General features: G+C 43.5%; 2 protein-coding genes across 5 annotated transcripts in view; one reads left to right on the plus strand and one right to left on the minus strand.

Annotated features, from left to right (window-relative positions):
* Positions 1 to 25,025, plus strand: part of LOC140119790 (uncharacterized) — an 822,703-nt gene that overhangs the window by 35,491 nt on the left and 762,187 nt on the right. The window lies entirely within an intron of this gene.
* Positions 8,817 to 24,720, minus strand: LOC140119810 (uncharacterized). The gene is made up of 6 exons (XM_072139213.1): positions 24,614 to 24,720; positions 14,920 to 15,058; positions 12,990 to 13,359; positions 12,584 to 12,876; positions 11,802 to 11,859; positions 8,817 to 11,004 (listed from the first exon to the last, which is right to left on the minus strand). The coding sequence occupies exons 3-6, from the start codon at positions 13,072 to 13,074 to the stop codon at positions 9,614 to 9,616; spliced, it is 1,827 nt and encodes a 608-aa protein (XP_071995314.1). The 5' UTR covers positions 13,075 to 13,359; positions 14,920 to 15,058; positions 24,614 to 24,720; the 3' UTR covers positions 8,817 to 9,613.

Raw genomic sequence — 25,025 nt, forward strand, 5'->3', positions numbered from 1 at the left:
CACCAGGATGAAGGATTGTAAACAAGCACACAGACATACTAGTGTGTGCTCCCTCTGCTGTTTTTAAAAGCTTTTAAAATTATGTAAATGAGCCTGAGATGCTCTGGGCTCAGTAGGTGTTAATGGATGGAAGATGTCCTCTAAATTTTGACTACCCAAGTGGTAGTTTTCCTTTAAAACTATATATATATATACCTACCGGCCAGGTTTTACAACTACATAACGGAACAAGCTTTTTAAAATATGCTAATTAGTGCAGGGTGCTCCTGTGCATGTAGCACAGGCTGCCAGGTGCTTTTTCATTTCCGAATTATGCACCCCTCATCCTTTTATTTATACCCACTCCCCCCTCTCCCTGAGAGACAGGGATGAACACTGCACATGCCCAAGACTTCCTGAGAGCTGCATGACATCACCATCAATCAGCCCCATATATCCGAGGGATAGGTGTTAATGAAAGCATGGAGGCGAACATTATTAGAAAATGTAGTTCCAGACAGCCTGTGCTAATTAGCAGATTTTTTAAAAAGACTTTTTCCTCTGGGATCTTGGCATTTACTGGTGAAGCCTAATGAAAACCTGTTTCCCCCCAAAAAATACAAAAAGAAAGTAAACCAAAATTGACAATTTTTTTTCCTCTATACATTCAAGTGTAAAATCTCATCAATAAGCTACAGACCCACTAAAATGAAGTATTTGTAAAGTGCATCTCATGTCGAAGAAAATAAGCCCTTATATGTCCAAATTGCCAAAAAAGTAAAGATTGTATAGCCAATAAAAAGTGACAGTGCATAATCTGCTCTGAATGGCGCAGCTTCCCTTCGATGCCCTGGCGTGTGCCCATACAGCATGTTACCACCACATATGGGGGATTGTTGTACTCAGGAAAGATTGGGTATCAAACTTTGGGGAGCGTTTTGGTATTTTATCCACTGAGATTTTGTACATTTTATGAAAAACACATTCATTTAATGAGGGGGTTCCAAAGATGCAGTGACCTGTCCAAATCAATGAGAGATATCATCTTGAAAGCAGCATAAGAGAACTTTCAGTTGGGGAGTTGCCATCAGAGATTTTAGGCCTGAGAAAAGTGCTATGATACATTTCTCATGTTATACACTACATTATGATCCCTACCCATGAGTAGTGATAGCCTATAGGTCCAGTGCAAGGGGCCTTAAAAAGACATTCATACGAACAAAGTACATTAGGGATTTAAACACAGCCAAGAAATAACGAGAGAGAAAGATGGTTAAGGGGAAAAGGAAAGGAAAGGTAAGGTGCAAAAGTTATCCGGGGAGTAGGAAGAAAGCAGGTGTCCCACAGGCCCACACCACGGGGAGATCTCCATTGGAAAACATGATACCCTCACAGCTGGGAAGTTCTGACACTAAACCTCTGTGAATTCCGCAATGACCAGATATCGCCACACCGTGGCATACGCTGCTGCACGTGTCATTCTTACACTCTCTGGCTGCATCTACTCTTATGTTCGTGGCAACGCAGAACCCCGGAAGCGGTGGCTTCTCCGCAACCCACTGCTCACAGCCTAGAGGGTCCTTTATCTCTTCACGGGGCCCTCATGTCTCCAGCTTCGGACTCTTATCAAACAGCATTATTAGCCCAAGCCTTGGAGGGTCTAGCGGAACTACGAAACCTTAAATCACACTTAATAGCAATACTTACTAGTGAAGATAGCATTCCATATGTCTCACGTCTGGAACAGTCTTACAGTGCAGAGGTAACTGCTGCTATTTGAAAATGGCCAAGACGTGGCCTAGGGGACCATGACACTTACAAAACTATTCAATCTGACCCCACTCAAAATTTCCTTATAAAACTTACCACTATCCTAGATGAAGCAAAGGAGAATGGAATGATCTCTCTGAATGAATACAAGTACATGTTGAACCTAAAACCCACCATAGCAACCTTCTACGTTCTGCCAAAAACCCATAAAAATGTCACCCCAATACCTGGTCGCCCCATTGTCTCCGGGTCAGACAATCTGACACAGGTATGGCACGTGTTGGGTGCTGGCACATGGAGAGGGCTCACGGGCGGTAAGTCTTTGGTGCATATTGCATCAAAGACTTACTGGTAACACCCGCGATGGGCGCCACCGTCTTGCCGATGATCCTTTCAAGAGCAAATAATTTAACCCTGCACAACCAATGTTACAATATACGTAATGCCAACGCACAAGAATGAATATGAAACACAAGAGAAAGTACTGTGTGTCACAAGGCAAGATAATGGATAATAAAGTTTATTAAAGAAAGACACCAAAAAACGCACCACATGAACAATGTTAAAAGCAATTCAAATTTACCAAAGTTTCTCCGAAAGCACAGGTTGCTTCAACTGGGTACGCAGAAGCAACAAAACACCTCCTATTATGGTCAAAATAAGACCCTCACCATCCTGGGGTAAAAGTAATGTAAGTATTCACAATATAAATAGAACCGCTAAATTGCAAAGCATGCTGACAACGGGTAATAACGGGTTTTTACTGCGTTTAACCCCGTAACGGAAAATAGCACCCAAATTCTACAGGTGGTTTTAATTTTTGTAAATGTAGGAAAACATTATAAAACCTATACAAATGTGTTATCCCCGTGATCGCACCGACTCAAAGAATAAAGTAGACCTGTCATTTGGGGTGAACAGTGAAAGCTGTAAAATCCAAGTCCACAAGAAAACGGCGCAAATGCATTTTTTCACCAATTTCACTGCGTTTGGATTTTTTTCGCTCTTCCCAGGACACGTCATGGAATATTAAATACCATTACTAAGAAGTGCAATTTGTTATGCAGAAAACAAGCCATCACACCGCCCTTTATGTGTAAAAATAAAAAAGTTAGATTTTTGAAGGTGGGGAGTGAAAACTGGAAATGAAAAAACAAAAAAAGGCCAGGTCGATAAGGGGTTAAATTTAGGAGGTGATGCATCTAACCAATGAGAGGCCACACGTTTCCTTGCCGGATATAGTATCTTAGTAGTAATCAATTTTTGAGCCAACCAGTGGCGACTTTGGAATGTTTATTTCGAAAAGTTTCTTCAGTAGGCAAAATGTTTTGCCCCAGAAGCGTTGAAGCAACTGACATCCCCAAGACATATGCAACAGATCCGTCTGGTCCTCCGGTCAAATCAGGATGATTTTTGTGATCCCAACTATTCCCTGTAGATTGCAACACTTCCACCATACTTGATGAATTAACCACAGGGTTGGCAGGCTGCCCGGATACAATTTAAATCTATGGGCCTCTAATATAGCCAATAACGATGTAGGCCCCAACAAATGTTGCAATATCTATCCCGAGGAACCCCTTTGTGTTCCCTCCACCCAGCCAGTAAGATGCTGAAGCTGAGCCTGGGGATTAGGGAACAGCTTGACCACCCTCATCCTTGGGGAGCTGCGAAGTTTATAGCTTTATTCTTGGGACTCCTTGTCCCTAGATGAAATTTCTGAAGATACGATTAACGGTTTGAAACATATACTGAGGAATCCAAATGGGGGAGTTATGCAATATCTATAAGAGTTGTGGTATAACAATCATTTTGATGAAACTAATTCTGCCTACCACACAACGAGGCAATGTCTTCCACACCTCCATTTTCATCTTACCCAGTAACACCTGCATGTTTAATAGTAAGAAATCAGTTATTCTAAGAGAAATCTCTATTCCAAGATATTTGAAGCTCGATACAACCGGAAGAAGCTCTGCAGCAGGGGGTAGAGCCTGCTCTAATGGGTCATCTGGCAGTAAGGCCGTCTTATCCCAGTTTACTGAAAATCCTTCAAACATGGATGACAGGATTCAAGGATCCCACCGGGTCACCAGGGAACAATAATAACTCTATATGTGGACAATCTGCTCTTCTAACCCCCCAGTATTGGAAGCCAACTATGTCCGTGTCGTCCATCAGATTTGCTGCCAATGGCTCAATTGCTAATGTGAATAAAAGACCCCGACCCCGACCCAAGACAAATGACTCAGAAAAAAGATTGACACTATTCCGAGCCTGCAGATCAGTGTATAGCACTTTTACCCAATTTATAAATCTAGAGTCAAAACCCATTTCCCCCAGGACAACCTACGGATAATTCGATGCCACGCTATCAAATAAAACAACTAGAACAATAGAACAAATTAAAAACACACAGTAATTAAAAAAAATCTTTTCACGTTTTTTGTAATCTTTCTACTAATACTGTAAACAAAAAAATCAATAAAAGAGTAATAACTATAAAATACCACGTTAAAATCTTAAAAACTTATTATAAGGGATGACAACAATGGCGCGGATCAGCGTCAGGAATAAGCCGGACTCTCATTGTTTTTCAGGGGTCGTGCCGTGAGTATGGTCTGACTTACGGTTGTGGTCTTTGCCTGGACACTGTTTTTACCACACAGAGGTTCAGTATGATAAATGTGTTATTACGGGTATGCGGAGAGGCTTGCTCACTGCTAATCTTCTTGTTTTGTAATTTCTTTCCTTTTTTCCGTTTTACAAGTGTCCTACTTTAATGTTTATTGTGCTGCACAACTTGAACTCACTCTGTCTAGGTAGCCTTGGCGGTTGAGTGGAGTTGCAGTGTGGCTCTATTCATCTTCACCATGACACTTCCGCCTGGAGGGTCCCCTTTTCATCGGGACCTGTACTTCATTAGGCAACTGCGGTTACACACTGTGTGGGTACATGTGCGATGTTTTGGTTCTGTTATTGTTAGAGGGTTGGGGTGGGAAAGGGGATTTAGGTAAATGCTTGGTGGGGGCCAGAAAACACTATAAACACATATCTGACTGTTTTGGACCGTATAAGTGAAGCACTGCCGCCCTCGTGTGGGGATAAAGGGTATAAACAGTGTCAAGGAGATACACTTTACTGAACATTTATGGTGCTCCCCATAGCGATAGTCACTTGGAATATACAAGGGGTTGGCGAACCTGAAAAAGAGACAGGCATTGTTTGATACACCTGACAAAAGAAACAACAAAACATCTAAGTCCTAAATGGGCTGATCTATGCTATCATTCAGTGTATTCATCGTACTCGAGAGGGGTTAGAGTGATTTTTCATAGGAAAGTGCCATTTACCTGCCACGAATCACTAATTGACAAGGAAGGCTGCTTCATATATTTATATGGGGAACTGTATAATGTCCGTCTTATGCCAATAGCAGTATATGTGCCCCCTCCCTATTCTGCTCTAGTCCTACAGAAGTTATGTTTTGTGGAAAAACACCCAGGTACCACTTTACAAATGGTGGGGGATTTTAATAACGTGCTCGATGACGCAGTAGATAAATTTAGCGACTCCCGAGCCTCATCTCTGTCTAATACCCCTACCCAATTTGGTCGTCCCGACATTGGATTGGTAGATGTATGGCACATGTCCCACCCTATGGATAAACAGTACTCCTGTCATTCCAGATAGCATAATACTTTATCCAGGATTTACCTGGCCTTTGGCAATTTACTAATGATTCCTATGATCTTAGAAGCTAAATACTTGCCAAGGCGTCTTTCAGACCACTCTTAGTGCGGTTGCAGCCCTTGCTAGAACCTACTAGAGGACTAAGATGTAGGCGGTTTAACCCGTTCTGGCTGACAGTGTTATCTGAAAAAGGCCGTATAATGGAGCTACAAACTACACTCACTGACTTTCTTGAGCGTAATGAGGGATCCACTTCTCCTCTCAGTGTGGGACTGCGTAAAAGTTTTTTTAAAGATAGACTGGTCAGGGAGGTAGCCGGAGTAAAAAGGAAGTCTAAGGAATTTGGGGAGGTTCTTGGAAAGGCTGTAACAGAGACAGAAGGGGCCTATATCCTGCAGTCCTCTAAAACAAACAAATTGTCATGGGAGGGGGCGCAGAATCAATTTACTGAGCATTTATTAACTGTCGCTGATAATAAGCGCTTCTTTTGCAGGCAGAGGTTTTATGAGGAGGGGGAAAAAGCCGCTAACCATTATGGCCTCTAGTCAGGGGACGGCCTGCGATTAGGAACACAGATGGCAACGTAGTCACTCAGACTCGAGAAATATTAGAAGGATTTAAATCATTTTACTCTTCCCTTTACTCATCTAAGGTCAGCCCCACGCAGGAACAATTAAGACAGTTTTTTGAATGGCCTTACACTACCCAAATTCGATGGAGAGCAAAGGTCAGCACTGGAAGCCCCGTTCACATTGGAGGAGCTAGAACTTGCATTAGACTCTATGTCCAATAATAAAGCCCCTGGAATAGATGGAATTCCAGTGGAAGTTTTTAAAACATTTAAAGACACTCTTCTTCCTCGTTTACTAACATTATGTAACGAGGCTTTAGATTTAGGCCAAGTGTCACCATCAATGAGGTAGGCGGTCATAGTAATTCTTTTAAAACCTGGAAAAGACCCGCTGGAAATGGACTCATATCGTCCTATCTCGCTTCTTACAGTCAATATTAAACTGTTGGCTACAATGCTAGCGACTAGGATGTCTAACGTCATCACGTCAGTTATACACACTGATCAAGCAGGATTTATGCCTAATATGTCCACAGCCATCAATCTGTGTCGGCTATACCTAAACATTCAAGCCTCACGTAGACATTTATCGGATGCTTCAGTCGTGTCTTTTGATGCGGCCAAGGCATTCGATAGTGTGGAATGGCCGTATTTATTGGCAGTACTACGAAAGTTAGGATTTGGGCAAAAATTTCTAGCATGGGTGCGTTTACTATACTCCTCTCCAATGGCCAGACTGCAGCTAAATTCACTGCTTTCCTCCCCATTTCCACTATATAGGGACTCGCCAGGGGTGTCCACTGTTGCCGCTATTGTTTGCGGTTGTAGTGGAGCCTCTGGCGGCTGCCCTACAATCTGCGGTAACTGTTCAAGGCTTTCAATATGAAGAACATCAAGAGAAAGTTGCATTATGCCGATGACCTGTTACTCTTCTTAGATAACTGGTCCACCTCTCTACAAGCGGCAATAGGTATAATAACATCCTTTATGTCCTTATCTGGCTTTGCCATTAACTGGACAAAATAAGTAGTAATGCCCTTATCCCCACAGGTGTGCCCTAGACCACTTGCCAAATATAGTCTCTCAATGGTGTCGGTCTTTAAATATCTAGGTGTTCAAATATAGGCGGACCCTACTGAGTTTATTGAGCTCAATATTTTACCCCTGATTTGTAGGTTCCAACGAAGGTAAAGGAATGGTGCAAACTTCCTCTCACTGTGATTGGTCGCGCCAATCTCATTAAAATGGTCATGATGCCACAATTGTTATATTTCCTTTACAATTCTCCCATGTGGATCCCGGTAAAATTATTCCACAAGATTAATGGTATCTTTCGGGATCTGCTTTGGAAAAAAGGGATCCCGAGGATCAGACTTGCCACTTTACAGAGATCTAAGAAGGGTGGGGGTCTATCCCTGCCGAATCCATGGTTATACTTTATGGCAGTCCAGCTACAACACCTCCGTGGATGGGGAGACATGGCTGGGAGACTATCCTCTCAAAAAGTGCTTCGCCAAATTTTAAAAAAGGACAACCTATTGGAAGCATTAGAAGGGGGTTTGTTCCGAGCTGTGGATGGGGAGTTAGTGACACTGAAATGCATAGACAAATTATGGTGGAAGATGCACAGTCTGCTAGGGATGGAAGGGTATATTTCACATACTCCTATATGGCCAAATGTCCAGTATCCTGAACTTGGCAAGCTCACTCCGTTTCCTCAGTGGACAAGTAAGGGAATTACTACTATAGCACAATTATATGAGGATAATACACTGAAGTCCTTTGAGCAACTACGCTCAGAGTTTGACCTTTCACATTCATGTTTCTATCAATTTCTTCAACTTAGGCACGCAATAACTCAACAGGAACGCTCCCGGCCAATTAAGAAGTTGGCACATAATATAGTAGTAGATATGATAAACAAACCAGGGGATACATGTGGTATAATCTGTTAACTACTCGTATTTAAGGGATGCCCATATTAAAAAATCCCCTACAGATTTAAAATCTAAATGGGAGAAGGAAGTGGGAACCATTACTGAAGATCAGTGGCAGGAGGTTTTGGAATCTGCACCCAGAGTTTCGGTCAGTGAAGCACAGAGACTATCTAACTTATACTTGTTACATAGAGTCTATTTTACCCCCGTCAGGCTGTTTAAGATGGGATATAGAGGTGATGATTGCTGCCCTAGGTGTGATATCTTATACAATTGCAGCTCAGAAACACTGCCCGAGAGCCATATATTGGCAGTGCTGCGGCTGCTATATGTAGCCAAGAAACTTATTGCTTTCCATTGGAAAGATACTGAGCCATATGGGGTCCATGGCTTGATGCACCAGGACTAGCCCCCTTCACTCTCACTAGAGATAGAATAATTAGTGGCATCGTAAGATTATTGTCATCATTATCATACTAAAGGACAGTACGGCTGAGAATATTTGTAAAGATCTATGGCTCTCTGGCCATTGGTTACCGCTCTTACCCTAATATTGCTTGATTTATGTCTGTATATATTGCTGTTTGCTCTATGCTATACTGCGTCATATATGTAATCTACAAAAACTAAGGACATCCTGGACAGACTCCGTTGTGGAATCTACGTTCTCAGAGGAAGATCTTCTGTTGTGAACTATATACGAATACATGTTCTATATTGGAGAATAGACATTCCACCCACCAAGCAGGGGTAGGGAGGGGTTTGGGAGAGGGGGTCGGGTGTTTTTGGTGTAATGTACATGTTGTTGAAATGTAAAAAATGGAAGTCTATTGTTTGGTTTTCAATAAAAACTTTATTTGATCCAAAAAAAGACATGCATCTGGGGCGCCTAGTGAAAGCCGGAACGGTGCAAATGCATTTATCACCATTTTTACTGCATTCAGAATTTTTTTTCCCGCTTCCCAGTACACGGCAGGGAATATTAAATACCATCACTATGAATTGCAATTTGTTATGCAGAAAACAAGTCCAAACAGAGCTCTGTACATGGAAAAATAAGAAAGTTACAGATTTTTGAAGGTGGGGAGTGAAAAATGGAAGTGTAAAAACTAAAAAGGGATGCGGCGGGAAGGGGTTAAAGGGGTGTTCTTATTTCAGCAAATAAAATGTTATTGTTTGTATAATGAAAAGTTATAAAATTTTCCAATATACTTTCTGTATTACTCACAGTTTGCTAGATCTCTGCTTGCTTCTTTAGACACGTTCATTATTTACTTCCAGTGGACAGACATCTGACCATGGTCACACCGGTGCACGGCTCGTTAAATCACACAGCTCTGATTATTCTCTCTGATACTAACGAGCCGCGCACCTGTAAGACCATGGACCATGGACAGATTTCTATCCACTGGTAACCATAGAGACTTTCTATAGAATAACAGCAAGCAGAGATCTAAAGAAACAGTAAAGAATTGATAGAGAAAGTATATTGTAAAATTGTATAACTTTTCATTATACCAACAATAACATTAATTTGGTGAAATGGGAATACGACAAAGCAAATATGTAGCATTCCACATACTAATCATATAAACGGCTTCTACCCTGTGTGAATTCTTTCATGCCTCACAAAAATATTTTTCTGGGTAAAAGATTTTCCATTTCAAACAGAATATGTCTTCATCCCTGAGTGAGTTTTTTCATGTCCTACAAGATAAGATTTCCTGGAAAAGCATTTCCCACATTCAGTACATGAAAATGGCTTCTCCCCTGTGTGAATTCTCTGATGTTGAACAAGAGCCGAATTACTGCTGAAATATTTTCCACATTCCTTACATGAAAATGGCTTCTCCCCTGTGTGACTTCTCTGATGTTGAATAAGACCTGAATTACTGCCAAAACATTTTCCACATTCCTTACATGAAAATGGCTTCTCCCCTGTGTGAGTTCTCTGATGTTGAACAAAAGCTGAATTATTGCTGAAACATTTTCCACATTCATTACATGAAAATGGCTTCTCTCCTGTGTGAATTCTCTGATGTCTAACATAAGTGGATTTTACTCTAAAACACTTCCCACATTCAGGGCATGAAAATGGTTTCTCCCCGGTGTGAGTCTTTTCATGATTCTCAAGATAAGATTTCAGAGTAAAACACTTTCCACATTTAGAACACGAATACGGCTTCTCCCCTGTGTGAATTCTTTGATGTTTAACAAGATGTGATTTTTCGTTAAAAGATTTTCCACATTCTGAACATGAAAATGGCTTCTCCCCTGTGTGAATTCTCTGATGTTTAACCAGAACTGATTTATCGATAAAAGATATTCCACATTCTGAACATGAAAATGGTTTCTCTCCCGTGTGATTTTTCTGATGTCTTTGAAGAAGAGCTTTAAATGAAAAACATTTTCCACATTCTGAACATGAAAATGGTTTTTCTCCTGTGTGAGTTCTCTGGTGTATAACAAGACTTGACTTACTGATAAAAGATTTTCCACATTCAGGGCATGAAAACGGCTTTTCTCCTGTGTGAATTTGCTGATGTCTCTGAAGTTGGGCTTTACGGGAAAAGGATTTCCCACATTCTGAACAGGAAAATACTGGCTTTTCCCCTTTGTGCGTTTTTAGATGCTGCAGAAGATATGATTTCTGGGTAAAATATTTTCCACAATCTGAACAGGAAAATGGCTTCTCCCCTGTGTGAATTCTCTTGTGTTTAACAAGAACCCATTTTTCTCTAAACCATTTTCCACATTCCGCACATGGAAATGGTTTCTCTCCTGTGTGAATTCTCTGATGTTGAACTAGAAAAGATTTATGGGTAAAACTCTTTCCACATTCCGGACATAGGAATGGCCCTTTTTCTTTGTGACTCCTCTCGTGATTAGAAAGAGTTAATTTGTTTATAAAATGTTTCCCACATTTAGAACATGACAATGTTTTTGACCGGCTTTGTCCGCTTCTATTTTTACTAATTTGTGATTGATCTTTTACTGCTTCATAACAGGAAAATTGAGGAAGCGGTGGATGGGAGCCATTTATCTGGTCTTCATCTGAAAAATATTATCCATACAAAATAATTGATATCTGTACAATAAACAAGATGTGCATCACCATACAGCTGACAGATCAGAGCTGGGCCTAGAATATCTACATGTTTGATGTGACATGACTGTGTCTGACCGCTCAGGTGTTCTCCATCTTATCTGACTACAGAGTTATCATAGGCCTTATGTGACCATGAGGTGTCCTAGACTGTATCCAACCAGTGCAATTCCACTGAATCCCCAAAAATCACTATACACTTAGTATTTTTCTAATCTTCTTCATGAACTTCAATATTATTGTACATATGGGGCTCATTTACTAAGGGCCTGAATCGATCATTTCGGTCGGGTTTCCTGAAAATTACCGGTTTGCGGCGTATTGCCCAGGGTTTTTGCACGCGATCGGATTGTGTCGCATCGGCACCTGGTTGCATGCGACGGTAATATGTTGGAGTGGGGATGGTTGTGGCCGTCGGTAAACCCCACGGATTCGGAAAACCCGTGGTATTAAAAAAAAAAAATTTGTCGCTTCACACGCACTTACATGCACCAGGAATAGGATGGTCAACTCCGGCGGACCTTGGCGCAGCAGAGACACATGGTGGACATCAGGCGCATGAGCTTAGTGAATCGCCGGAAGACCTGAATCCTCGCCGGAGAACGAGCCGCTGGTTTGCGACAGGACTGGTTAAGTAAATGTGCCCCATGGTGTCCATGTCATCTCCATCTCCTCCCCTGGATGTGACCTCTCCCTGCAATGTATAAGGGAAGAATAACCCACAAGATACATGAAAGGCTCTTACCCTCCTCTGTCACTGATGAGGGGATTTCCTCTCCGCTCCTCCTTCCACCACAACTTTCCTGGAAAGATCCAACATGAAGGACATGAGAAAACAAGGAAATGTCTCCAGAGATTCTCTTATATCCAAGTGATGGACAGAAACCTCTAGAACCAGGAACTAAGGGTTCAAGAATAGAAACCAGTTATATTTATGACTGACCAAAGCAAATAATAATATTATCCCATAGATCAGTGATGGCGAACCTTTTAGAGACCGAGTGCCCAAACTACAACCAAGACCCGCTTATTTATCGCAATGTGCCAACACAGAAAATTTATTTGTGATTTATACTCCCTTCTCTGTCACATCTTTAATTCATAATCGCACCCTGAGAACACCAATAAAGTAGAAAATGGAAGAAATTTGGATGATCATTGTAGATTCCCTCCAGGGTCCCATAAACAGGAAGAATTATCAAGGCCGGAGCAGGAGTTACAATGATAAATCCAGATCTGTCCACACATTCCCAATCCCTCCAGTAGTCCCAGGTACTCCTGTCACTTTAAAATAGCTCTGTGCACAGCAAGTCCTGGGCTGTCTGAGACTGCAGGAAGATACCTGGAGTCCTCTCTGGTGATGGCCTGGATGCCCACTGAAAGGGCTCTGAGTGCCACCTCTGGCACCCGTGCCATAGGTTCGTCACCACTGCCATAGACCCTCCACCCACTGCTGCTGGAGAAGGTCAGTAGAAGCTTCATTACATGAATCTATTGAGGATTTACAGGAATCTCAGCTCCATCTACCTGATGATCCAGTGGGATATTCTCCTCCGGTTCCTCTTTGTTATCTGGGAGATCTCCAGGACTGGGACATCTCTCTGGTTCCTGTGTAATATCCCGGGAATCTTCAGGACTGGGACATCTCTCTGCTTCCTGTGTAATATCCCGGGAATCTTCAGGACTGGGACATCTCTCTGGTTCCTGTGTAATATCTCGGGAATCTCCAGGACTGGGACATCTCTCTGGTTCCTGTGTAATATCCCGGGAATCTCCAGGACTGGGACATCTCTCTGGTGGATTTCTCTGACTGGATCCATCTATAGGAAATATACACAGTGACTGATACATTGTCTATATGTGATGATGAGATGATGGAGGAGGTGACCTCACACCTGCTCTGTCCTCTATAATCAGGAAGGTCTCCTCTTACCTGGTGATGTGAGGGGCTGGTGGTCCTCCATCATGATGTCCGTGTACTGGTCCTTGTGTCCTTCTATATACTCCCACTCCTCCATGGAGAAATAGACAGTGACGTCCTGACACCTTATAGGAACCTGACACCCACAATGACACAGTCATCACCCAGACACCTCCCTTGTGTTATTGTACAATGTCCCAGCATTCCCGGCAGCGCTCACCTCTCCGCTCAGCAGCTCAGTGATCCTGGAGGTAAGTTCTAGGATCTTCTGCTCATGTATCAGTGAATAAGGTAAAGGTTCAATGGCAGAGCTCTGGATCCATCCTTCTGACACACAGGGTGTAACACACTTACCAGACGACTTCTTCAGTACTGTGTAATCCTGTGTATGGGGAGACACTGATCACTACATAGATCCTTGGAAAACGTATTTGCATACTTCCTAAGGTGTTAAATGGAAAACAATGCTTCCTTTTGCTACCTTGAAAGTGGGATTTAGCCAAACCAGTATATCTATTCCAAAAGGAACAGACTCCCAACTGTAGACAGCACTGTTTCGACCTGGTTGGGTCTCCTCAGTACAGTGTAGTGAACTATTGATTAGGCTATTGACTAGGGTCAGACAGTAGGTGTTCTCCTTATGAAGAGATTGCCAATTAAGGCCACCTTAAAGGCAGGTGGAGACTTTAAGCCATTGATGCTCCACTAGGGAATTGCAACGTCCCTGTCAATGCACATGGCAGAGGAGTAGTTGCGAATAAGCCCTTTTACTATTCAGTAAATATAGAGGTAATTGAGCAGCGGTAGATTCTGCCTGGATAGGCAAGGATTAAAGGAATGTTAATGTTATCATCCAATGATGTTCCATTATTGTAACTGGAGTGTGATTGGAGGAAGAGACCACCTGACCGGGGATTAGTTAAACCCTTAGTCAGGGGAGGAGTCACTCTCTTGAGATCAAGCTCTCAACACAGGAGGAGCTCTGAGCACATGCTCTGACCACAGGCCTGCTAGGCCTCAGCTCAGCAACTACAGACAGAGTGACACAGGACCAAGCTGCAGCTTCCAGGATTGGACACAGCTACACCCCAGCCTGCCCCTGCATCCAGGCTGGTGACACAACTCCTGAGGTTCCTCTCCAAAATCACTCCAGTACTGCACTTGTACAGAATCGTTTGGCGTGTCGTTACCGTTGGTTCGAATAAAGAACTGTAAGTTACTTTTATGCACAATATTGCCTACGCCTGGTACCTGCAACAGCTGTATCACCACCAAGGGTGCCCCATCTATCCACCAGGGACACATACTACAGACTTTAAGGGCTGCCCCAGGGAGAACCAGTACATCAGCCTGTAGGACAGCCCTCCGGGCCCCATACCAAGCACCGTGACACTAGCGTGCCTAGGCCGCAACCGCCAGCCACTCCGGTTTTCTGGGCCCCAGCTGCCTCCAGGCTGCAAGAAAAGGCTAGTCCCCGGTGGGGGATGTTGCAGAATTCTGGGAAGTACGTATTCCAAGATGTTAAATGGAAAACAATGCCTCCTTTTATTACCCTGAAAGGCAGCCCCCTTAAAATCAAATATGACCTACAAGAAGTCTAAAAACATGATGTTGGATTAAGCCAAACCAGTATATCTATTCCAGAAGGAACAGACTCCCAACTGTAGACAGCACTGTACAATGTTTGGACCTGGTTGGGTCTCCTCAGTACAGCCTCTCAAGGTAGCACAAGGAGGCATTGTTTTCCATGTAACATCTTGGAAAACGTATTTGCATACTTCCAGGAATTCCCTAGTGGAGCATCAATGGCTTAAAGTCTTCTCATGGCAATCTCTCCATAAGGAGAACACCTTCTGTACATAGATCCAAGAATCCTTCACCTCTCCAGTCATTTCCCGCTATTATTCCTAGAGATAAGAGCCGTGTCCTGGGAGACTCTCACCTCTCCGGTTATCAAGGAGATCATCTCCAGGGTGAGCTCCAGGATCCTGGCCGCCATCTGCTCTCTGTCCTTCTCCATCCCTGGTGGATTATTCATCTTTTGTATAAAACTTTATTTATGAGAGTCCAGTACAAGGAACCTGAAGAAGAATAAGAAGGATTCAGATGTTTGGTCTGGAGAGGTTCTGGCTTTTTCCATTCCCATGTTCTGTACTAGAAACTGGAAGAAACAAAGATGACATCTCATCTAATAAGCCTCTGCCTAGAGAGGTCATTGGGGTCCTCACACATCATTAATACCAATGAATATCTGTGGATGGAATGTCACTAATGGACTCTGCCCTTCATAATCAGTCTGGTATCTGTTCCCATTATCCCTCCAGTTCCTCCTTCTTCTGTACAGATCACAGAAGAAGGACCAGGCCAGAGGCCCTGGGGAGGAGGAATAAGGAGCTTATTACTATTTCTGCCTTTTCTACATGTATGGAGATCTTCCAGGCTATCATTGGCGCCAATCACTCAGAATAATTCCTTTTCATAAACAAATATCTTTATTCATAGGCTGAATAATATGCGTTTCGAGCCCGGACCGGGCTCTTCCTCAGTTATACACAGCAGTGAAGGTTTGAAAGTTTTGGGATGTGTCAGATGATCTGATGATTGTACAAGTGAGAAAACTTGATCAGATTTGCAAACAGACACTTAGAGCCTCTGGCTTTGACGGACGGACCAGGACAGAGTGACAGAAATCCTTCAGAGTGCCCATTGAAAAAAGAGACAGGCGATAAGGGACATTTCAAAGTTTTTGATGTGGAGAGAATTTGAGAAAAAGAGATTTTATTATATTTTCCTCGGGAGGGAAAGATGGCATCTAGAATGCAGACTCCACCCCTGCATCTGGTGGTTAGAGAAGATGACACACCCTATCATCCTTCAGTGGCCGCCATCTTAACTTTCAGGGACTTGAAGGTAATATAACTTAATTACTCTGTTGGCAGCCATAAAGGCTGGTTGAGGATAGCAGCTGAGCACCCTTCGGGATTCTGGGCAGATGTTTGAAACAAATGCCGGCTGGTGATATTTCACTGTTTTGGGCGTCTGCTTAGGATTTTGGAGTGTGGGACGTTGTTTGTTTGGGTATGGTCTAATTAAAACTTATTTGATCCCGACAATTAGAGAAAAATTACTATAAAACGTGTTGCAATGTCTCTGGTACCTGGTTTCTGGAGTTAAAATGGTTAACGAGAGGGTGGGGGCTGTGTAGCTGCGTTTTCCTGTGTACAGAAAAGACATGAAAGTGGCCTTCAAGTATAGATAACACAGGATTTCTCCATATTGAGACTTTGGAACTTTATAGAGAGCACAGAACGCTGAGCTAGAGATGGTTGAGAAAATATATATGTCCTATATGTCTAGATGAGATAAAGCGGAGACCGGTGTTAGCGGACTAGAGACATCTCTGCCAGACTTGACGTACAGAGGGACTGATAAGAATCTGACAGATTGACAAAACAGAGACTAGGGTCGGTAGTTTCACAGACCGCTGCTAAAGTCCCTGACGAGTCCAGCTCAAGGGGGCGGGCTTCAACTGCGGGGAGGAGACATGACTGAAGTGACTGTAGTGAGTGGTGGAGACGGCCCCAACATGGCGGGACAAGGGGGTGGTAACGGACAAGGATGTCAGCGAGAACAGTCCCCCACCCCAAACAGAGTTAGCGCCTTTCATTGTAGAACTCTCCCCTGATAGCCCGATGATGATTTTAACCCGTTCCCGGTCAAGAAAAAGACCCAGAAACAACAGCCGGATATATGTAGGATGGTCTATGACCTCCAAGCTGCCAATGAGTGTACTGAAGCTCAGTGGTCCCAAGCCCAAACTGGCAGCAGTCCCCGAGGGTGACATATTATTCACTGTTATTGATTTGGCAAATGTTCTCCTCTCTGTGCCCCTACATGAAGATTGACAGGACCTATTTGCCTTTACCAGTTCAGTATTCCAGTTTACCTGATGTAGATTCCCACAAGGGGGGGGGGGGGTAAAACTCACCCAGCCAGTACTCCATACTACACGGCCCTATAGGGAGTAGACTGTCAGACTAGCCCCTTACTGAATATTCTCTTGTTTTTTCTGCCTCCAAGTGTGCAGGTTTGCCAGAATGCATTTATTGATCTTATGTGTTTTCTGTTCCAGAAGGGTTGCAAAGTTTCCTGAGACAAACTCCAGTGTTGCCAGGAGAAGGTGGTCTTCCTAGGCCTCTGCTTCTCAGCCACAGGCAGATACCTGGCAGAGGGAAGAAAGCTGGCAGTCCAGAATGTGCCCCTGCCCTGAGGCCCTAAGCCTCTTCACATGATTCTAGGACTGGCCAGCTCCTGCAGGCCTGGGATAAGGTCTGCTGCCTCCATCCTGATGTTACTGCATTGCCTCTTCCCCATTTGCCCTTAGTAAGGAGGCAATTGATGATTCCATATCCCTAAGCTGGCAAATCCTGTCTGCCCCGGCCCTAGGACCTGAGTATTTAGGCCATGCCACAGGTGTCTTAGCCCAGGAACATGGTGGCCTCCCCAGTGGCCCACTATTAGGCCCGGTTAGACTCAGGCGTGAGGGGAGCCCCTCATGTGTCAGTAGCTGCAGCCAGCAATCTGCTTAGCAAGGCCAGTGAGCTGATCCTAGACCCTAGATCACTCACCCAAGTACAGCCCAAGCATCTGAGCAAAGGCCAGACAGCTCAGACTCCAGTGTGCACTCCTGATGCCCCAGGACACACTGATAAGGTGCACAGCTCTGAATCCTTAATTCTATCGCCAGTCTTCCAGGATTCAGAGAGGGGGGAGAGAAGGGTGATTAACACAGATGTTGAGTTTTTTCTCATAGATGGCTCCAGGTCTGCAGGAGAAGACAGACGGTTCTACACTGGATATACAGTGGTCAGTGGCGCACATGAGGTAGTACAAGCAGAACCACTCCCTCCACACAGGTCAGCGCTGGAGGTGAAGTGACGGCACTCAGGGAAGTGCTACAGCTGGTGGAAGGTAAAAGGTATAGTTCTGGGGTCTAAACACGACTATGAACCCATATGTAAGGCCAGAGATTTCCTCACCTTTGCAGGGACCCCCTCTAAGCATGGCACGCTGATTAAAGAGCTCTTTAACCCCTTAAGGACGCAGCCATTTTGCAGGTTAAGGCTCAGCCCGATTTTTTGGATTCTGACCTGCGTCGCTTTATATGGTTATAACTTTTGAACACTGTTACTTATCAAAACGATTCTGAGATTGTTTTTTCCCCACATGTTGTACTTCATTTTAGTGGTAAATTTTGGCTGATAAGTTTTGCGTTTATTTAAAAAAAAAAAGAAAATATGATAAATTTTTTGAAAAATTTGCCATTTTCGAAATTCAAAATCATTGCGTTTCCAGGCAGATAGATTTACCACCTAAATAAGTTGCTGAATAACATTTCCCATTTGTCTACTTTACATTTTCATAATTTTTGATATGTCTGGATAATTTATTTTGATGTCACGCGGCTTACAAAAAGAATATCGCTTTTCCGGATTTTCAGAATTGACTATTTTGGGGATAAATACAGTTTGGAATGAAATTTTACATATTTAGCATCAAAACCCCCTATATAACCAACCCATTTTCAAATCTGCACCCCTCAAGCTATCAGAAACCGCTTTTACGAAGATTGTTAACCCCTTGAGATCTTCATAGTAATTGAATCAAAATGGAGGTGAAATTTAGAATGGTCAAATTGTTCCCTTATACGTTCATTTAGCACTAAAATTTACACATTTCCAAAATATAAAAAGAGAAAACCCACCATACAATTTGTTCTGCAATTTCTCCTGAGTACAAAGACCCCCCACATGTGGCCGTTACTTGTTTTATGGGCGCACAGCGAGACGCAGAAGGGAAGGAGCGCCCTGCAGCTGCCAGGATTTTAGTTTCCTCATTGGCCCCTTTTGAAGGCTATAAAATTTTCGCTTTTGCGTTATTGGGGCCATGTGATGCCATTTTTTTTGCGGGATGAGATGCTTTTTCCAGTGTTACCATTTTGGGGTTGGTATCACCTATTGTTGAAAATTTAGGAACTTTTTTTGAGGGTAGGAGTAGAAAAGCATCAATTCTGTACAGGATTTTTTACTCTTTTTTTTTTTGGTGTTCACCGTATAGACTAATAATCATGTTATCTTTATTCTATGGGTCGATACGATTACGGGGATACCAGACATGAATATATTTTCTTACGTTTTACTAAATTTGTCAAACAAAACCCTAATGTGGGGAAAAATCTATAATTTTTGTATTGCCATCTTCCAAGTGGCATAACATTGTTACTTTTTTGGCTACGGAGCTGGTTGATGGCTTGTTTTTTGCGGGACATGTTGTACTTTGCACCAGTATCATGTCGGAGTACACATGGTTTTTTGATCGCATTTTATAGCATTTTTTGTGGGATTGAATAGCTAAAAATCATAATTTTTGGAAGGTTTATAGCAGTTTTTTTTTACGGCGTTTATCGTGGGGGTTCAATAATGATTTACTTTTATTCTACGGGTTGTTACGGACGCGGTGATACTATATATGTGGGGTTTGTGTTATGATTTAGACTTTTTTTTTAGTTATATGTCTCTTTATATGTTTTGGGGGTTTTGGGCATTTTTAGTGATTTATTACTTTATTTTTTTATTGAATAACATTTTTTTTTTTACTTTTTCACTTTTATACCATGGGACATGAAGAAGCAATCTTCTGATTGCTTCTTCATGATAATATTCTGCAATACTCATGTATTGCAGAGTATTATCAGTGTCAGCCTATACACTTGCATAGGCTGGCACTGTGCCAGTAAGATGACGTCACAGACGCCATCTTACTGGCAATTCTTGCAGGTAACTCTGGGGTCCAGATCGGACCCCAGAGTTACTATAGCAACGATCGGCGCACCCCGAAAACGGTTCGGGGGGGCCGATCGTTGGGGAAAGACCCCCCAGATACATGTTAGATGCCGCGGTCGCGCTGACCGCGGCATTTAACGGGTTAAGCACCCGCGATCGGAGTCAACTCCGATCGCGGGTGTTACACTGGGGTGCCGGCTATCAGTCACAGCCGGCACCCCGTGTTTCCCGATGCCGGTTCGGCTCAGATCTTGAGCCAAACCGGCATCAGCTCAGCGTCCGATATATCGGACGCTGAGCGCTAAGTCACTGAGCTCAGCGTCCGATATATCGGACGCTGAGCGTTAAGAGGTTAACATTGACAGCACAGGTAGCCCTGTATTAGCAGTGTCTGATGTGTACTGGATTTGTGGGGATAGCAGAGTCAGGTCAGGCCTAGAGGCTGGGAAGGTGAGTGCATTGTGATAAAATTAGTGCATTCCTTCGTGATCCCCAGGGATAAGTTTGATCAGACACATAAAGAAAAGGTAGAGAATCCCAAAGGATTCTGGAGGTCTGAGAGAGAAGCACCTAGATGACAACGTTTATATAGATACAGTGGGAGCACCAAGGCCAGATGAGTACAAGGCCCACAATCAGATATAGGCAGGTCTAGAGTCCATTATTACCCAGATAATTATATCCGAGATGCTTCCCAGAACCGCATGGCTTTGGACATGATCCTTGCTGAGAAGGGAGGAGTCTGTAAGATGGTGGGAGCGGATTGTTGCATGTACATCCCGCTCCATCATGCTGGAAAAGGCATTGTTCATCACCAAACTGCTCTTGGATGGTTGGGAGAAGTTGCTCTTGGAGGACATTCTGGACCATTCTTTATTCATGGAGGTGTTTTTAGGCAGGACTGTGAGAGAGCCAATTCCCTTGGCTGAGAAGCCGCCCCACACATGAATGGTTGCAGGAGCTTTACAGGTGGCAGGAGACAAGACTGGTGGGATCGCTCACCTTGTCTTCTCCCAACAAGCTGTTTTCCAGATGTTCCAAACAATCGGAAAGGGAATTCATCAGAGAAAATGACTTTCCCCCAGTCCTCAGCGTCCACTCCCTGTACCTCCTGCAGAATATCAGTCTGTCCTTGATGGTTTTTCTGGAGAGAAGTGGCTTCTTTGCTGCCCTCCTGGACACCAGGCCTTGCTCCAAGAGTCTCCGCAGTGTCACAGTGCTTGCAGATGCCTCACACCTGCTGCTGCCATTCCTGAGCTCTGCACTGCTGGGAGCCCCATCCCCAAACTGAAACACTTGTAAGAGACGGTCCTGGTGCTTCCTGGACCTCCTGGGGGCGCCCTGGAGCCTTTTTGGCAACAATGGAACCTCTCTCCTTGAATTCCTTGATGATGTGATAGATTGGTGACTGAGGTGCAATCTTTCTAGCTGCGATACTCTCCCTGTTAGGCCAGTTTTGTGCAGTGCAATGATGACTGCACGTGTTTCTTTAGAGATAACCATGGTTAACAGAAGAGACACAATGATGCCAAGCACCAGCCTCCTTGTAAAGTGTCCAGTGGTGGGATTCTTACTTAATCCTGACACATTGTCCCCATTCCTGTCCCCATCAGCACCCGCACCTGTGTTACTGGAGACATCACTGACACCATGGCAGCTGCTCCTTTTAAGGTGCCTGCAATTAAGTTGAAATGTGTTTTGGGGAAAAAGTTCATTTTCTAGGCAAATACTGACTTTGCAATTAATTTCACTCTTTATAACATTCTGGAGTATATGCAAATTGCCATTATAAAACCTGATGCAGGAGACTTTGTAACAATTAAGATTTGTATCATTCTCAGAACTTATGGCCATGACTGTACACAGCGGTCGCACTAACATTTTTCCAGGAGGGTAATAATACTCCTCTTGCTATTTTTTGGGAGTATTTTTAGCCGAGGAGAAGTATGAAATTTTCAGTAACACAAATATATAAAACTCATATCCATATATAATGTTAGACAACATTTATACAAGTAATCATCACAGTCAGTATCTTCTGTGCAGAAATAGCAAATCGTGGCAGTAAAAATAATATCGCATCATGTAGTAAAACAAAGGGTACACAACCCTCTTCTTCGACTTCTCAGAAAGTTCAAGCTATAGGACTGACCCTGTCGCCATTGACCCACTTCACCCCTTGTAGCAGATGCCACCAAACACCCCAGACCAGACTGTGGCTGGTAACACTAACCAGTGACCCCCGTTTCCCCCCACCCCAAGCCAAACTGTGGCCAGACTGTGGCTGACACCACCAAACAGCCTCTGCCCGGACACACTGCACAATCAGAAAACGCAGAGCATACACCTACCGCATACACTGTACACAAAGTGTACACAACCGTTAACATTGCGTTAAAGCAGCATTAACATTTGCGTTTTGTAAACGCAAGTGTTAACAGCTGTTCAGCTGTTGCACATACATAGTGCAGTGTGGATGGTGTAATTCCTGGGCTGGGACTCATAAACAGCAACTGGGAGATTGTGCAGCAATTGATTATTCTTCCTTCAGGAACAAGACAGATTACATCATCCTCTCCTGCAGAGAATAACTCACATCCTAGGAGAAGCGCTGAAGGAGCCATAGAAGGGACAGAGCTTCCTTATCATAATGTTATATCTGTTTTATCCACTCAGCTCGGGGATTAACCAAGATCTGATCCTGCATCAGTGAAGGTACTCCGGTTTCCTCCCACACTCCAAAACATACTGGTAGGTTGATTAGATTGTGAGCCCCTTGGGGACAGGGACCAATTTAAAAATGCTTTGTGCAGCGCTGCGTAATCTGTGTGCGCTATATAAATAAGGAATTATTATAGCTACAGCATTCTCTAGGTATGTTTGCTTCAGAGTGCATCACATCAAATGGTAGGTTTCCTTTAACTCGTTTCTGACTTTAGACGTCAGCAGGTGTCTTCCTTTCTAACACAGGTACTTATTGAACCGCCCTCGTACTTCAGGGGCTCCTCAAGTACACTGTGCCACCACAAAACATTTGTAGCCAAATTGGCCGCCAAAAATCCAATAGTACGAACTCTGTTCTGGACATCGCGACAAAACAGCAGTTGACATCCACATGTCTGGTATTGCTGTACTCGGAATTTGAGGTAAATATACATCCCAAAATTTTTGCCCTGCTTCTTCCTTCTGAATATTCTGATTTAGCCCTAAATTGGACACAGTCTTATTCAAAAATTGAAATTTCAAAATTTCCAATACATCTTTGTTAAATTCTTTCCCTGGAAGCAAAGGGTTAACAGGCTTCTCAAATGCTGATTTGAATAGTTTGAGGCGTTAAGTACATAAAATGGTGTGACTTGTGGGGGTGTATAGTAAATAATAGGACACTTCCTAACTAAATTGGTCACCAAAAAAGTAGCATTTTTCTAATCAAAGTTGCTACTAAAACGTGAAACCTTCTCAGATCTGCTAAAAAAAAAAAAAGGAAACGTAAAACAGATTATGGAAATAAAAGACCAATGGCAAAAGGTTTCTACAAAAAATATTTGGTGCTCTGACTTTTTGTCTAAAAAGTAGAACATTTAAAACTTTGAAAATTGTCATTTTTTAAAAATTTTTACTAAATCATTGAATTTTTAACCCCCCAAAATAGAAACTGTTCACCGAAATGATAATACTAACATAAACAACAATGTCTCATGAGAAAACAGTCTCAAAATCACAGGGAGATGGTAAAGTGTTAAAAAGTTATAACCACAGGAAGAGACACCGGTCACATTTGAAAAAAAAAAAAAGGAATGAACCTTAACGTACAAACAGGCGCGTCCTTAAGGGGTTAATGTGACCTCTGTCTCTACATATGAAAAACGTTTCCCTCATCGCCCCGTAACACCGGACATGACATATCCTGCAGCCGCCGCGCCATTCATTCAGTTATAATAACGATCTCTTATAGTGAATTGGAAAAAAAGGGATTTTTTAAAATTTTTTTTACACTTTTGGTAACTTTATTCCCAAGTATTGGAATCCATATCACAGAGGAAGAGCCGCACAAGATCCGACTGAGGAGGAAACTGCACCGTGTGACCTGAGCCCTAACACTGCACAGCCCCCGCACTACTACTCCCACTGTACAATGTGTGTGCTCCTGGAGCATGCTGGGAGTTGTAGTCCCTCCATATAGTGTGTGCTCCTGGAGCATGCTGAGAGTTGTAGTCCCTCCATATAGTGTGTGTACTCCTGGAGCATGCTGGGAGTTGTAGTTCCTCCATATAGTGTGTGCTCCTGGAGCATGCTGGGAGTTGTAGTCCCTCCATATAGTGTGCGTGCTTCTGGAGCATGCTGGGAGTTGTAGTCCCTCCATATAGTGTGCGTGCTTCTGGAGCATGCTGGGAGTTGTAGTCCCTCCATATAGTGTGTGCGCTCCTGGAACATGCTGGGAGTTGTAGTCCCTCCATATAGTGTGTGTGCTCCTGGAGCATGCTGGGAGTTGTAGTCCCTCCATATAGTGTGTGCTCCTGGAGCATGCTGGGAGTTGTAGTCCCTCCATATAGTGTGTGCTCCTGGAGCATGCTGGGAGTTGTAGTCCCTCGATATACTATGTTTGCTCCTGGAGCATGCTGGGAGTTGTAGTCCCTCCATATCAGTGTGTGTGCTCCTGGAGCATGCTGGGAGTTGTAGTCCCTCCATATAGTGCGTGTGCTCCTGGAGCATGCTGGGAGTTGTAGTCCCGCCGTATAGTGTGTGTGCTCCTGGAGCATGTTGAGAATTGTAGTCCCTCCTCTGGTCACTTACCTCTTCTCTCCTCAGTGCAGGACACTCTCTACCTCACACACGTCTTCCTACTCCCTGTCCACTAGTCATGTGACCCTGGGAGTGTGATGTCACTGAGGGGCGGGGCCTCCTGCTCAGTATCCACTAGTCATGTGACCCGTGAGTGTGATGTCACTGAAGGAGCGGGGTGTATGTGTATGGGAGAGAAGTGTCGGATGAAGGACCTGTGATATAATATATCATGTGATTATTTAAGGAGGAGTCAGGACACCCGCAGCTGCGCTCCCCGTTCTGCCCCTGTGGTCACAGTGCGAGCTCTATGGGTTCCCTGCCTCCTCAGTTACAGCCACTGCTGCGCTCCTCGGCTACTCCAGTCCTAGCTACATCTGCTCTTTCTATATTTCATCTCCACTTACATCTAGATCTGCCCTTT

The sequence above is a fragment of the Engystomops pustulosus genome, chromosome 2 (genome assembly GCF_040894005.1).
Source record: "Engystomops pustulosus chromosome 2, aEngPut4.maternal, whole genome shotgun sequence".
Classification (NCBI taxonomy): domain Eukaryota; kingdom Metazoa; phylum Chordata; class Amphibia; order Anura; family Leptodactylidae; genus Engystomops; species Engystomops pustulosus.

Excerpts from the sequence above, each read along its gene's own strand:
- LOC140119810 (XM_072139213.1), bottom strand. The coding sequence starts at position 13,074 with ATGGAGGAGTGGGAGTATATAGAAGGACACAAGGACCAGTACACGGAC. Across the intron at positions 12,877-12,989 it reads CCAGCCCCTCACATCACCAG|ATGGATCCAGTCAGAGAAAT; the intron begins GTAAGAGGAGAC and ends TATTTCCTATAG. Across the intron at positions 11,860-12,583 it reads ATATCCCACTGGATCATCAG|GAAAGTTGTGGTGGAAGGAG; the intron begins GTAGATGGAGCT and ends GGATCTTTCCAG.